The sequence below is a fragment of the Amblyraja radiata genome, chromosome 10 (assembly GCF_010909765.2).
Source record: "Amblyraja radiata isolate CabotCenter1 chromosome 10, sAmbRad1.1.pri, whole genome shotgun sequence".
Taxonomy (NCBI): domain Eukaryota; kingdom Metazoa; phylum Chordata; class Chondrichthyes; order Rajiformes; family Rajidae; genus Amblyraja; species Amblyraja radiata.
In genome coordinates, this window is record NC_045965.1 from 54,362,815 (window position 1) to 54,379,011 (window position 16,197).

At 42.8% G+C, this 16,197-nt stretch overlaps 1 protein-coding gene across 1 annotated transcript in view; it reads left to right on the forward strand.

Moving 5' to 3' along the window:
• Window positions 1-16,197, forward strand: part of dpyd (dihydropyrimidine dehydrogenase) — a 675,582-nt gene that overhangs the window by 116,697 nt on the left and 542,688 nt on the right. Inside the window, exon 3 of the mRNA XM_033028889.1 lies at window positions 14,023-14,105. Coding sequence (XP_032884780.1) covers window positions 14,023-14,105 — 83 coding nt within the window. The remainder of the gene's footprint in view (window positions 1-14,022; window positions 14,106-16,197) is intronic.

Sequence of the window (16,197 nt, forward strand, 5' to 3'; positions counted from 1 at the left end):
AGGAACAGCATCTCATATTTCGCTTGGGCAGCTTCCTACCCAGCGGTTTGAAAATTGTTACCCTTGCATTCCCTCTCTTTCCGTTCCTCCCCCACCCTAGTCATCCTACTAGTTTCACCGTTGTCCTGCTTACTTTCACTCATTATTACCTTAAGGGATGTAATGCTGAGGCTCTATAAGATGCAGGTCAGGCCGCATTTGGAATATTGTGAACAATTTTGGACACCATATCTGAGGAAAGATGTGCTGGCTCTATTGAGGGTCCAGAGGAGATTTACAAGAATGACAGCATATGATGAGCGTTTGATGACACTGGGCCTGTACTCGCTGGAGTTTAGAAGAATGAGGGGGGGGCCTCATTGAAACATGCTGAATAGTGAAAGGCTTGGATAGAGTAGATGTGGAGAGGATGTTTCCACTAATGGGAGAATCTAGGGCCAGAGGTCATAGCCTCAGAATTAAAGGACGATCTTTTAGGAAGATGAGGAGGAATTTCTTTAGTCAGAGGGTGGTGAATCTGTGGAAGTCCTTGCCACTGAAGGCTGTGGAAGCAAAGTCAGTGGATATATTTAAGGCAGAGATAGATAGATTCTTGATTAGTACGGGTGTCAGGGGTTATGTGGAGAAGGCAGGAGAATGGGGAAACAGGCCCTTCGGCCCATCGAGTCCGCCCCGACCAATGTTCCCCGCACATTAATGCTATCCTACAGACATTAAGGACAATTTACATTTAAACCAAGTCAATTAACCTACAAACCTGTGCATCTTTAGAGTGTGGGAGGAAACCGAATATCTCAGAGAAAACTTATGCAGGTCACGGGGAGAACGTACAAACTCTTGTAAGGCAGCAACTCAGCCGTTGCGTCACCGTGCCGCCCAATGGTTAGGAGGCGGAGATAGATTAGCCATGATTGAATGGCAGAGTAGACTTGGTAGGCCGAATGGCCTAATTCTGCTCCAATAAATTATGACATGATCTTATGATCACCTACACAGCCAACAATGGACCATTGTTGGCTCCACTGTTCCTGGATCAGTGATGCTGTCTTTGATTTGTCCTTTTGCATACCTTTCATTTATTTGTTCTTTGTACCTTTTCATCTCTCTAGTTTCCCTCTCCCCTGACTCTCACTCTAAAGAAGGGCCTTGACCTGAAACGTCACCCATTGTTTTCCACCAGAGATGATGCCTAACCCGGCTGAGTTACTCCAGCATTTTGTGATTATCTAATAGATTTGGATAAAATGTTTTAATGCGCAGATAAAAATGGTTGGTCGTCTTAGGCAGAGAAATGCAGAACCTAAGACCCAGGTGGCCAATGACATGGATCTAAGAGGCGAGGGAATCAGTTCATTAAGCTCATTGATAGCTCTATGTAAAAACCATCAACTTTCATCGCACTGTGGAATAAAAACCCAGTTTCTCCTTTACACCACATAATTGAGATTCTTCGTATCTAGTACAATGATGGTAAATCTAAACTGCAGCCTCTCTACATATTTATTGCACACTTACTGAAAATTTCCCACTCTTCTGAAAGTGTAGTTCTCAAACTTGGACATAATATTCAAAGCTACTCCGGTGGGAGTTTTTTCTCGAGAGATTTTGTTCAGAGAAATTTTGAGATCTGTTTATGTTCTCTGTTTTCTATTTATAGTTTAGAGATATAGCGCGGAAACAGACCTTTCGGCCCACCGAGTCCACACGGACCAGCGATCCCTGCACATTAACACCAGCCACGCACACTTGGGACAATTTTCACTTATACCAAGTCACACGTCTTTGGCGTGTGGGATGAAACCGAAGATCTCGAAGAAAATCCATGCGGTCATGTACAAACTACGTACAGACGGCACCCGTAGTGGGGATTGAACCCACGCATCTGGCGCTGCAAGCACTGTAAGGAAGCAACTCTACCGCTCCGCCATCATGCCGTCCTATTTATAAACCCCAAGATCCATGGAGGGTAGTTGCAGGAGAGCAGAGTTCAGTTAAAAGTAATTCTGCCTGAAACAACACACGTTCCAATATTTCACAAGTATTGATCAGCATTCCCAAAACTCTTCACTCCTCTTCCTTACTTAGTTATTTGGCTTCCTGTGAATAAATAGTCTCCTTGTAAACTTAGCCACCTCACACTTGCTACATTGAATGTTGTGTGTCTTTTATCTGCCTGTTTATGTCTTTCACTATTTTGGTTTGAAACCTTACCGTGCTATTTCAGCCACTCAAATGTACTTCATTGAAGTCCTAGTCACTATTTTCAATAAACTTCCAATCTTTTTCCAATAATAGAAAAGCTACATTGCAGAAAAAAAGTCATTCAGTCCTTCATGTCCATGCAAGTAACAGAAGATCCACCCAGCCCAGTTCCATTACTGTGTCCATTTTGTGTCCATCTACTATTGCTCAGTCTATTGTCCGGCAAACCACAGCTCTTTGTATGTAGATCCAGCTACTCCATTTAAATGAAAGTTTCAACCCCCATCCCCTTTCAGACCATGAGTTCCATGACCCTAAATACCACTGGATGAATTTCTATCTTGCCTCTTCTCCCATCAGTTTAGTCCACCAATTCTTTTTGAAATGATTTTTCTTCTGTTTTTACCATGGAGCGAGAAATGGAGATTAGGGAACTCATGAAAGTCAATGGGGGTGTCTTAGGAATAGACTGCATTACATTAGAAGAGGTGCTGGATATCTTAGACTATGTGAAGGTAGATACATCTCCAAGGGCTCCTATCAGGTATATCTCCAAACACTGTGGGAAGCTAGAGAAGAAATTGTGGTAACCCTTGCTGAGATATATGCATCTAGTTAGCCATGGGTGAGGGGCCAGATACAGGAGGGTGACAAATGTTATGTCTTTATATAAGAAGGGCTGGAAAGAAAAACAACTGGGAACTATAGACCAGTAAGATTAACATCTGTGGTAGGCAAGTTACTGGAGGGGGTTCTGAGGGATAAGATATCCATGCATTAGCAAGGATGTGTTGATCAGTATGGCTTTATGCGTGAGCGATCATGTCTCACGAATATGACTGAGCTATTTGAAGAAGTAGCTGAGAAAGTCATTGAGGGCAGGGTGGTGGACATAGCCTACGTGGACTTCAATAAGGCTTTTGATAGATTTCCATATGGTAGACTGCACTGGAAGGTGAGATTGCATGGGATCTATGGAGAGTGAACTAATTGGCTTGATTGTAGGAAGGACAGGGTGATAGTGGAAGATTGTTGTTTTCGATCTGGAGGCTTGTATCTAGTGAGGTTTAATTCAGATAATTATTTAGGGAAGCAGGGTAAGATATTTTACAGTGAACAGTAGAGCCATGAGTAGTGTTATACAGCAAAGGACCAATGAATCCAAGTAGATAGTTCCCTGAAAGTGGCGACACAGGCAGACAGGGTAGTGATGAAGGCTTTTGGCATGCAGGCTTTCGTAACTAAGGGTATTGAATATAGAAGTTGGCACATTATGTTGCAGTTGTAAAAGATGTTTTGTCGGATCGCATTGGAGTATTATGTTGACTTTTGGTCACCCTGCTGTACGAAAGATGCCATTAATCTGGACAGAGATCAGAAAAGATTTACAAGCATGTTGCCAGACGTTGAGCAACTGAGTTAGAGGGAGAGGTTGGGCTGACTATGAGCGCAGGAGGCTCCTTGGAGTGCAGGGGGCTGAGGAGTGATCTTATAGAGGTATATTAAATCATAAGGGGTAGAAATAAAGTGAATACACACAGTCAAGAACTAGAGGACATAGGTTTAAGATGAGAGGGGAAAGATTTAATGGGAACCTGAGGAGCAATTTTTTCACATAAAGCGACGCAGTGGTACTGGTTTACGACGGGAATGGTGACGGACACACCACACATCTCTGTCCTCCAGTTCCTGCGGACGTCCGCCGCTGGAAGTATAGGATTTTGGTGTGTGTGCTTTATCATCGTTTCTTACAATGCTATGTACGACAGTGATCGCAACTTCTATTGAAATGTGGATGGACGTTGGCTCACTAGAAGCCCATCCGCCCTATGACAGGTCTTGTTTTTGGTCCTCCTGGGCGTCCACAGCCGCCTCCTCACCTGGGAAACCAGGTGGGGGAGATGGTTTAGTCGCCGACTATCCGACCATGGAGCAGGTAGCACAGGATTACGTAGTACCTGTGGCGGGGGGGAACTCCCCACACCTGACATAGAACAAACTACCAGAGGAAGTGGTTGAGGTGGGTACAATGACAACATTTAAGAGACATTTGTACAGATATATGGATAGGAAAGGTGTAGGGGGATATGGGACAAACATGGGTAAATGGGACAAACTTAGATGGGCATCTTCGGTGGCATGGACAAAGAAACGTGACCTGAAGGATGGAGGTTGGGGGGAAGGGGGGGGGGGGGGTGGGGATTGGTGGAGAGAATATAAGTAGTCTAGCAACTATCTTTAGTTTGATCATTCATGGATTTTCTGGCACTGTCTATGCCCTCCATGGCCAAGATCGAAGTTGCTCACAACCACACACTGAGGCAGACTCAAGTGCAGAGAGTTATCCTATATCTGTTGCAAGGAGCATGTCAAAGGCCTCCTCACCAGACTTTGTCCTTGATGCAAAGGAATCTTACCTCCCATCCCACAGCATCTTATCTCATCCTGTCTCACTGCCACCTGACACCAACTATTGAAACACTTTCAACTATTGAAAGGTTGAACAGTAAAAAGGCTCTACAGCTGATGGATGAAGTTAAAAAAACATAGAGAAAGAGAATTCAATCTTCCACCCTTTCTTGAGTTTTAAATTTTTGACCAGCCTTGGGTCTTGGTTAAAAACATTTCTGAAATTCCATGCAAACTATGTATAGTTTCCTTGCTGCTGTTGAAATGCATTTGAATTTCTTCTTCTTCTCCTTCTTCTTGCTTATGGTGTGCCCAGCCTAAAGTTGTAGATCATGTGTAGACATCCAGGCCAGGACAGCATCAGTTACTGGGTAGATGGCTTTGATGCCCCCAGGGAAAAGCCTCAGTGGGCCGTCATTCATGATGTGTGGGATGGTCTGGTCTGGATGTCCACAGTCGCAAACTGGCTGTGTGGGAGATTGCAACCTTCACCCTGTTTCGACTAATGCAATCAACCTGACATGCACAAACAAATAGATGCTTTTGATCGAAACTTCACACAATTACTCCTACTAATAGAATCATAAAAAAGTACAGCATCGAAGAAAAAAGCATTTGTCCATCAACTCCAGGTTGCTTCAAATCAAGTCCCAATTCCATAGCTCTTTTCCAATGTCCATATAATAATAAATTTTCTTGAAGTATTTTATCCATTTTCCTTTACAGTTTCCTATTTGATCCATTCCCACCTGCACATCAGGCAGCAGATTCCAAACTCTAATCACGTATTGCTTCTAAAGGCAAGTCGCCATTATTTCTAAGTGCATGTGGTCTGGAATTTTTAACTGGAAATTTTGAGTGCCGCTGTATCTCTTAACTTCCACTGGAGCAGTCTACTGGCATTGGTTTTAATGCGTTTTCTGAAGAATGAGAGTGTAAAGGAGATAAAATCTGAAATAATAGTAGGGCAAAACAAAGCTGTGGGAGACGATTCTTTGCAAGGAAAAATAAATCTAAAATATTATTTTGTCTTGGGGAGCTGGCAATTGTACTGCTGCAATACACGATGGAGTTGAAAGGCATCTTCGATAAAAGACACATTAACCATTGTACAAGAAAGTATACCAAATGATCCATAAGGATTTTTTTACTGAGAGTCGAGAGAATGGGAGAGAGGAATCTGTACTCAAGACCTTCAGAAAGAAGACACCGAACATTTTTGAAGATAAATTTTGGTTGCATGTTCAAATAAATCATTACAGTAAGCAGTTAACATCACTTGTTAATGTTCTCTGCAGGAACACCTTAATCCACCATATTCCCTATTTCCTGCTCATTTCCCATTCCACTGCAATTTTGCTTTCTCCCAAATTTCTATCCATTTCCCTGTTGAAAGTGATGAATGATTCTGCCTCCACCACCTTCCACTCCAGAGAGCTGTGGATGCTGAGTCATTAACTGTAGTCAAGGTAGAGGCGGGTAGGTTTTAGACAGCAGGCGACTCGAGGATTGTTGGGATTGGACAGGAATATAGAGTTGAGGCCGAAGATCAGAGCAGCCGTGGTCTTATTGAACAGCAGAGCCACTTGGAGCCACTCCAACTTTCCATATGTTCTTATGCTTCGACAGTAAATTTCACATATCCTCAGATCATGCTCATTCCATGAACCCTAGAACTATTGACAATGCTTTTAACTCTGTAGTTGGCTCATGAGCTGTAATACAGAGCAAAGTTCCTTTCTTTTCCCTACTTAGATAAAGCCCTTCAAAGTATTGAACACCTTTACCAATCACTTCAAATCCTAGCCTCTCCAGTCTTTCCACGCTATTGATGCCCCTCATCCTAACGTCTGTTAACTCTTTCTTACACTCTCTATCAGGTCTCACAGTTTTAATTATTTTTGCTTTACAACAGACAAATTTTGATCTGAAATATGTTATTTTGTTGTTGATTTAAACATCAGTGTGGTCCTGACCTACAATCTCCATCATCGGAGACCCTTGACTATCTTTAATCAGATGTTACGGGACTCTATCTTCAACTAAATATTAACCCTTTTATCCTGTATCTGTACTGTGGACGGCTTGATTGTAATCATGTATGGTCTGACTGGATTACAGCAACAAAAAAGCTTTTCACTGTAACTCAGTGCACGAGACAATAAGATGAACAAAACTAATCAATTGTTACGTACTCTGTAAAAATACCCAAATTCATCCTATCTCCCAGTTCTGTCCGCATCATGCATCAAATTTTTTCCCCCCAAATATCCACCCATTTTCATAGAAACATAGAAACATAGAAATTAGGTGCAGGAGTAGGCCATTCGGCCCTTCGAGCCTGCACCGCCATTCAATATGATCATGGCTGAGTGCTTAGGCATTAATTAATCAGCCAGGAAAATTAACTACTATAATAGCTGATTTGTGAATGAGCTGTAGATGGGGAATCAAAGTGATGTCTGGTTTTGCTTCCACCAACCTAAGACAGTTGTGGATGCTGAGTTATGATTTTTTTTGGGATCCAGAATTTCTTCCATACTTGCAATGGTTTTCTGTTGATCCTTACTTATTCCTCCTGGCTGCCAACCACATCATTTTAATGAGTAACAAGACCTTACACCTTAACTGCGCATTTCTTTAGAATCGTCCCATCTAACTGGGTTCCCTTTCACGGTCCTATTAACCCCAATGTAAAATTATTTGAGCCAGCATTGCATTGACTCCCTGTTTGCAAACCTGGATTAATGCCCAGTCTTTGATTCCCCATCTACAGCTCATTCACAAATCAGCTATTATAGTAGTTAATTTTCCTGGCTGATTAATTAATGCCTAAGCACTCAAGCTTTCCATCTCGAATTTCATCTTCAATGAAAGCTGTTGTATTTTACTTGTTCTGGGATGTAAGTCTTGGTAAGGCGATCTTTGGTTTCCTTAAGGACTATTTCTGGAGAACGTCTGGGGCGGTCACGGTGGTGCAGCGGTAGAGTTGCTGCCTTACAGCGAATGCGGCGCCGGAGACCCGGGTTCGATCCTGACTACCAGTGCTGTCTGTACGGAGTTTGTACATTCTCCCCGTTACCTGCGTGGGTTTTCTCCGAGATCTTCGGTTTCCTCCCACATTCCAAAGGTTTGTAGGTTAATTGGCTTGGTAAATATAAAAATTATCCCTAGTGTGTGCAGGATAGTGTTAACGTGCGGGGATCACTGGTCGGCATGGACCCCGTGGGCTGAAGTGCCTGTTTCCGCGCTGCATCTCTAAATTAAACTAAACTAAATTATGATGATGTATCTCTAAACAAAACTAAACTAAACTAAACTTGTAGGTGGTGGTCCCAAAATGTTATCCAATGTGTTCTTCTCTTCTATGCCATCTTTTTGTTAGAACTCTGGTGCTGGCTTTCTATTGGAAGTAAAAAGCAAATGAAAATGATTACATCTGGGCATGTTTAGTTGGGGAACTATTGTTGTGTCAAGCTCAGACACGGAGCCTTCATCAGTCAAAGTATTGAAGTTGGGAGGTCATGTTGCAGTTGTATAAAACGTTGGTGAGACCGCATTTAGAATATTGTGTTCCGTTCTGGACACCATGTTAAAGGGAAGATGTTGTCAAGCTGGAAAGGGTACAAAGAAAATTTACGAGGATGTTGCCAGGAATAGAAGGTCTGAGCTATAGGGAGAGGTTGAGTAGGCTGGGACTCTTGGAGTGCAGGACGATGAGGACTGATCTTATTGAGGTGTATAAGATCATGAGTGGAATAGATTGGGTAGATGCACATGGTCTCTTACACAGAGTGAGGTGAATCGAGGACCAGAGGACATAGGCTTAAGGAGAAGGGGAAAAGATTTAATAGGAATCTGAGGGGTAACCGTTTCACAAAAAGGGTGGTTGGTGTATGGAACAAGCTGTCAGAGGTGGTAGTTGAGGCACGGACTATCCCAACGTGTAAGAAACAGTTGGACATATGGATAGGACAGGTTTGGAGGGATATAGGTACATGGAAAGGACAGGTTTGGAGGGATATGGACCAAACACAGGCAGGTGGAACTAGTGTAGCTGGGACATGTTGAACAGTGTGGGTAAGTTGGGCCGAAGGGCTTGTTTCCACACTGTATCACTCTATGACTCTATGACTCAGATTTTTATGATTTATCCTTCACTCCAGTCACTGGAAGGCACTTGTTTTAGATTAGACTGGACTAAGTGGGACCCGTTGGGTCCCAGCTTCACACGGGAAGGCTGGTCCCCCAATGCAATATTCCACGTCTCCACCAATTCCAATATTGCTGGCCAGTAGGGGCTTTCTGGAGCGCTAGCATGGTGTTGTGGGCCGAAGGGACCGGTTTCCAGAGCGCTAATATGGACATTGTGGGCCGAATGGATTCTTGGGCTGGCAGCTCAGCCACTGAGACCACTGACACACACACACACACACACACACACACACACACACACACACACACACACACACACACACACACACACACACGCACACTCATTCACTCACTCACTCACTCACTCACTCACTCACTCACTCACTCACTCACTCACTCACTCACTCACTCACTCACTCACTCTCACACACACACTCACACACACACACACACACACACACACACACACACACACACACTCACAAACACACACACACACACACACACACACACACACACACACACACACACACACTCACTCACACACCATATATATGGCAGTAAACTTTCTTGAATACTCACACGGCTGAGCGCGGCCTCTTTGGGGCTTCCGCAGTCAGCGGCACTTCCGCAATCAGTGTGACCTCTGCACTTACCAGATATTACCAAATCAACGTGACCTTTGCACTCACCGGAAATTACGCAATCAGCGCGACCTGTCCACTAAGCGGGAAGTCACGAAATGAGCAGGACTTTTGAACCAAACACAGTCGGACCTAATAAAGCATTTATTCCTTCCAAACACAGTCGGACCTAATAAAGCATTGCAGTTTCAAGCAAAGGCAGGGCAGAAGGCCAAACAACTCATGGCATTGTCATTAAGGGCTAACAAATCATTTATTGCAAATACATTGCAGACACACAGTTCAGTTGATTCACAGCTTAGAATGAGAGTCGTGGCCTCTCTCTCGCAATCTTGCTAAGTGACTGAGTCACGTCCAGGCATCCGGGGTTTTATAGTCCATTCCACCCCCCCAGGGAGGGGCGTTACCTTAATCGCGCTGATTGACAGGCGAGAGGATCTCAAGGTTTTTTAAACACTCATAACCTATTTATTTTTCATCGATGGGAAAAATCCTCAGGGCCTGCTCAGCGGAGGAGGACTGTGAGTAAGATGGCCAAAAATCATAGTGCTATAAGTAAGCGTTTTTTTCTAAAATCAATATACAGCGCAGACAGGAAGTGGTCAAGATGGGACTTTTAATTATATTGATTAGATTAGAGATACATCGTAGAAACACCATTGATCACCCATTTACTGTAGTTCTATGTTATCCCACTTTTGAATCCACTGCTTGCATACCAGGGGCAATTTGTAAATTACAATTAACTTACAAACCTGCCAGTCTTTGTGATGTGGGAGGAAACTGGAGCACCGGTAGGAAACCCACGCAGTCACAGGAAAAACGTGCAACCTCCACATAGACAGCACCTAAGGTCAGGATCGAACCCAGGTCTCTGGTGCTGTGAAGCAGTGGCTTTACCCGGTGCGCCACCGTGCCACCATCTAACTCCTCCCCTCCTCTATTGACCTCAGTACTGAAGGAGCCACTCTCAATCGAAAACACAGGTGAATCTTGATACCTTAAGTAAATGGCATGACAAAACCAAATCCTAACTCACAAACACATATAATAATGTCATATTTTAGTTTTGTTTATTGACACATGTACCAAGGTACAATGAAAACCATTATGTTGCCTGCTGTCCAGTCAGTGAAAAGACTATACACGATTACAATTAAGCCGTCCACAGTGTAAAGATACAGGATAAGGGAATAATGTTTACCGCAAGTTAAAGTCCAGTAAGGTCTAATTAAAGATAGTCTGAGGGTCTCCAAGGAGGTAGATAATAGGTCAGAACCGCTCTCTAGTTAGTGTTATGATGGTTCAGTTGTCTGATAACCTCTGGGAAGAAACTATCCCTGAATCTGGAGATGTGCGTTTACAAACTTCGATACCTCTTGCTTGATGGGAGATGGGTAAGACTCATCCTTGATTATGATTATGGCCTTGCTGAAGCAGCATGAAGTATCGATGGAGTTAATGGAAGGGAGGTGGTTTGTGTGATGGTCTGGACTGCGTCCACAATTCTCTGCAAATTCTTGCTGTCTTCGATGGAGCTATTCCTAAACCATGCTGTGATGTATGCCAATAAAATGCTTTCTACGCACATCTGTAGATGATGGTGAGAGTCGTTGAGGACATGCCAAGCTTCGTGACACTTCTAAGGAAATAGAGGCATTGGTGTGCTTTCTTGGCCATTGCTTCGATGTGGTTAGTCCCGGACAAGTTACTGGTGATATTTACTCCAAGGAACTTGAGGCTTTCAACCCTCTCTATTTCCGCGCTGTCAGTGTATACCGGGCTATGTGTAGTCGATCAACTTCCTGAAGTCGATCACCATCTTTTTTATCTTGCTTTTATCTTGCTCACGTTGAGAGAACGATTGTTATCTTGACACCAGGTTATGAGATTCTCAACTTCCTTCCTGTACTTCGTTTCGTTATTATTTGTTGTATGACCCACCACAGTGATGTCGTCCACAAATTTATAAATTGAGTTTGAATGAAAAACCAAAAGTATTTCCATTGCCTTCTTTTTATTTTGACTTTTATTTTTACAGATTGAGCATTCCTTCTGGAATTTTTCAGCCCTCTTGTGAAGAACTGGGCATTTTTCACAATTTATTTCCCTTCTTCCCAAATTTCAAGCATATGCACATTTTCCCACAGCTTATCCTGTTCCTTTTCACACTCCACCACACTCACTGTGACTGGAAACTAAAGGTGCCAGTCAAGAACATGGTGGGAACAGCCAGCCGGTCGATCCAGGTTAACTTGCTCAACACAAAGGTGCTGAGCTGGATAGGTGGACTTCTCCAATAGCTTCCTGGTTTGGATAGGCCAAAAGTGCACAAAGACTCAGCGGGTCAAGCAGCATCTCATGAGAAAAGGTATGGGTGACGTTTCAGGTTTGAACCCTTCTTCAGATTGTCTGAAGAACGGTTCCGACTCAAAATGCCACCCATCATTTTTCTTCAGAGATGCTGCCTAATCCGCTGAGTTACTCCAGCACTTTGTGTCTACCTTTGGTATAAACCAGCATCTGCAGTTCCTTCCTACATATTCCTTGCTTGGATGTTGGATTCTCCTTGAGGTGCAGAGACAAAGCATAACCTTTCCACAGCCATTCTTGCACGGGAGAAAGAGAAGTACAAGAAAAAAATAAAATTGCGTTTGCTTTAATGGTTTTAAATATTTATCAGTGCTTTAAATTGTTTAAATTATTTAATTTTTTTGAAAACTATTATTAAAAGTCAAATAATTATAAAAATTTAAAGAATTATATCCTTTATTCCTGCTCTCTTCTATTCCTCTGTGAACTATGCAGGATTCCTCTTATACTACTCAATCTCCACAGGCTCCTCATTCTCATTGACTCATAGAGCTATTCAGAAACCGGCCCTCCATGCCAAATATGTTGGCATATTGTCTGAAGAAGGGTCTCGACCCAAAACTTTACCTATTACTTCTATCCAGACATGCTGCCTGTCCTGCTGAGTTACTCCAGCATTTTGTGTCTATCTTTGGCATATTGGTTAGTCCCATTTGCCTGATTTTGCCCATGACCCTCTAAACCTTTCCTACCCTATATTGATATACTGTCAAAGTGTCCTTTGAAAGTCGTAATTGTATAGCTTCCTCTGGCATCTCATAACAGGTATGGATTACCCTCTGAATGAAAAATGTGCTCCTGAGATTCCCCCTTTAATCTCTCCCCTCTCGCCTTAAGTCTCTGCCCTCTAGATTTAGAATCCTCTACCCTGGGAAAATGACTCTGTATAGACAGCACACAGAGTCATGATCGAACCTGGGGCCCTGGCGTTATAAGGCAGCAACTCTACTGCTGCACCACCGTGCCGCCCTGTTGACTACATATGAAAATCATTTGGTGCCTAGATCTCTTGTCCGTAGTAAGGAAAACAAAAAAAACACTAAATGTGCGTTTCTAAAATGGTCTCTTAAATAACCGAGAGTCAGTGCAAAGGAAATAAGAGTAAAAGGATTCTTCTACCGCAGATATAATGATAAAGAGGTTATCATGATTTTTATGTGCAAATCATGAAAAGTATTGATTCAACAATATACAAATAAATGTAACAATTCATCCAGCATTGCCCAGGAGTTTTAAAAAGGAGGATGAGAAAGAGTGGGTGGTGCGGCTATGTGCAATGAATCTGAATGATGTCCAAATTATTCTGAATTCCCTGTATTCTTCACTGTAACCTAATAATGCTCTGCTGTCTGCTGCAGAATATGCCTGTTAAATGTCCTGTCTCTTTTCTTTGCTCTTCTTTATTTCCTCTATTCAATTACCTTAGTTTTTTAATCCGTTTCCGGCAGACTAAATCCTTGTCCTGTATCTGAGCTCTGCTTTTCTTATTCTGTGCTGATCCTGTTCTGTTTCTTAAAAAAACGGCGCTTAAAGAAAATTAAACCAAAATCTCAAGTTCAAGTTCAAGTTTTGCGTTTATTGTCACTTAATCTACTGAGGTACAGTGAAATTTAAGTTACCATACAGCCATACTAAGTGAAAAGAACCACAATACACGCATAAAATAAAATTTAGCATAAACATCCACCACAGTGGGAATTTAGAAACATCCACCCAGTTGTTTTAAAGACAGCTCTCTTTCAAAGCTGAGAATCAAAACAGCTTAAGAGTATGATTGCCGCTGTTGTGTGCATGTTTCATGTTACTTTATTTGTTGGAGTCCTGTGCTTTATCTTGTCCCAGGGATATTTACATCTTGCTGCACAGAGTTATTCTGAATCAGCGAATTTTCCACCCCTTGAAAACTGCCTCAGGGAAAACAAACTATTTAAATGGGAAGTATATATAGTTTTACACATAAAATATTAAGGCAGGCATATGAATGGAGTATTTGTAATCAGATATACATGGCTCGCTTCTTGTATCCATCCCTCTCATACATGGCAAGTTGGCGATAAGATTTCCATGACAACCACATTGTGAATAAGATTGACTTTTGGCAGGTTTATAATGTCAATTTTGATTATGCATCGGAGCCACTCTGTAGGATATGTTGCTTGCAAAGAGGTGCGTTTTAATAGACGAGGATAAAAGTGAGTGCTTATATGAGAAATGTCTTTACCTTTTTGGTCTATTCCAGAGCCACGAGAAGCTGGAGAATAATTTTGATGACATCAAACACACCACTCTCAGTGAGCGAGGAGCACTCCGTGAAGCAATGAGGTAAGTCCAAGTTGCCATGGCAACAATCACCGACAATGGTAATGAAAAAAGCCATTCTTTATTATGGGAGGAACAAATGGGTTCATTGCCACCATTCTGATCTTTTCTCCAAGGTATTAATTTGTCAGTAGAGCATCTTCCCTTGAGGCTATGCTTAGGTTGCAAGGATGCAGCTAGTTCAGCTTGTGTGTGCACTCAGAATTTAAATAATGTTTTCACTTCAGCTCCCAGCCACCAGAAGGGGAAAGAAGCTTTTTTTTTCTCTGTAGGTCTTCAACCACTTAAGAGAAGCTCAATCACTTTAGCTCAACTGCTGATTGGTATTATGACATTCTCTCCATCCCCCACCCCTCCCCCTCCCCCCCCCTCACCCCCCCCCTCCCCCCCCCACCCCCCGCCCCCCCCCCCCCCCCCCCCGCCCCCACCACCCCCATCCCCAGGAGTACTTTGTGCCTGGAAAGATTCCAGTCCAAAGTAATTTTGCAGCAAATGTTAACAATTCTATTCTCTGAATCTTAAATTTCATAAAAAATGGATTATTTGCATGTAAACTTTGAGATACAATTTTTATTAAAGACATATGCAAGTCAAAAACATGAAAGTGATGGGTGAGTTACAGTTCAATGGGTTATTTAGTTAAAATTATGGTTGCTGCTTCCCATTCATGTTATCTTGTAACCGTTCTATCTCAATTTCTTCTCATGACTTTGCTAAAGTGTAGATATTAGTTTGAGGGGGGTGCGGGGAGGGGGAGGGGGGTTGGGGGGGGGGGGGGGGGTGGGGCGAAAGGAACCTCCTGAAACAATGCATAGCCATCCGAGTGGCATAATGCTGCCAAGCAGACGTCAAGTCAGGTTGAGTTTATTGACAAGTCCGGGGAGGTGCAGATAGAATGAAAATCTTGTTTGCAGCTGCATGACAGGCAAATAGACAATACACAACATTATAAAATATGCTACAAGACAGTGAAAGGATAAAGATACAGCAGAAAAGCAAGACATTGGTGCAAAATACTCAGTCAGAAAGCAAGTCCACGGTAGTGCAAAAGATAGTCTGTGATGTATTATTGCCGAGGTAGGATTAAGGTTGTACAGTAGTTTAGTTTAGTTTAGTTTAGAGACGCAGCGTGCAAACAGAGCCTTCGGCCCACCGAGTCTGCGCCGACTAGCGATACCCACTACACTATGTACTAGCGACCATTTACAATTTTTTTACTGAAGCCAAATTAATCTACAAACCTATATGTCTCTGGAGTGTGGGAGGAATCCGGAGATGCTGGAGAAAACCCACACAGGTCACAGGGAGAATGTAGCAACTCCGTATAGGCAGCATCCGTAGTCAGGATCGAACCCGGGTCTCTGGCGCTGTGCGGCGGAAACTCTACCGATGCTTCACCGTGCACAAGCAGTAGTCTGCTTGTGTTGACTTTCAATGATTTATGTACATATTAATAGGATCGTAATATCAGTTCATGGAAGATGGGACATTTAACTTTCTCCTGATGCTAACAAAAAGTTAACTTTTTGGAATTTTGTTTGTAATAATATAAATCCAAAGAGGTGTAACATCACCTGTGTAAACATAATGAGCAAATCTTGCTGATAGAGGTCGGCAGTTCGAATCTGGTATCCAGCTGAGTAAATCTCAAAAAGCCTTTGAATCGCAAACATGTGCGGAACAATGTGGAACTCAGATCGTCGCTGGATTCCACAGTTTAGTTTAGTTATGTTTAGAGATACGACAAAACAAGCCCTTCAGCCCACCAAGTCCGTGCTGACCAGTGATCCTCGTACACTAGAACTATCCTACACGCTAGGGACAATTTATCATCTTTATCGAGACCAATTAACCTACAAATCTGTACATCTTTGGAGTGTGGGAGGAAACTGGAGCACCCGGAGAAAGTCCACGCGGTCACAGGGAGAACGTGTAAACTCCGTTTAGACAACACCCGTAGTCAGGATCGAACCCGGGTCTCTGGTGCTGTGATGCAGCAATTCTACTGCTGCGGCACCGTGCTGCCCTTTAGTTGATGTTATTAAATGTCATAGTCTATGCCAAGCTGAATTCATCTCCACTAACTTAAATATAC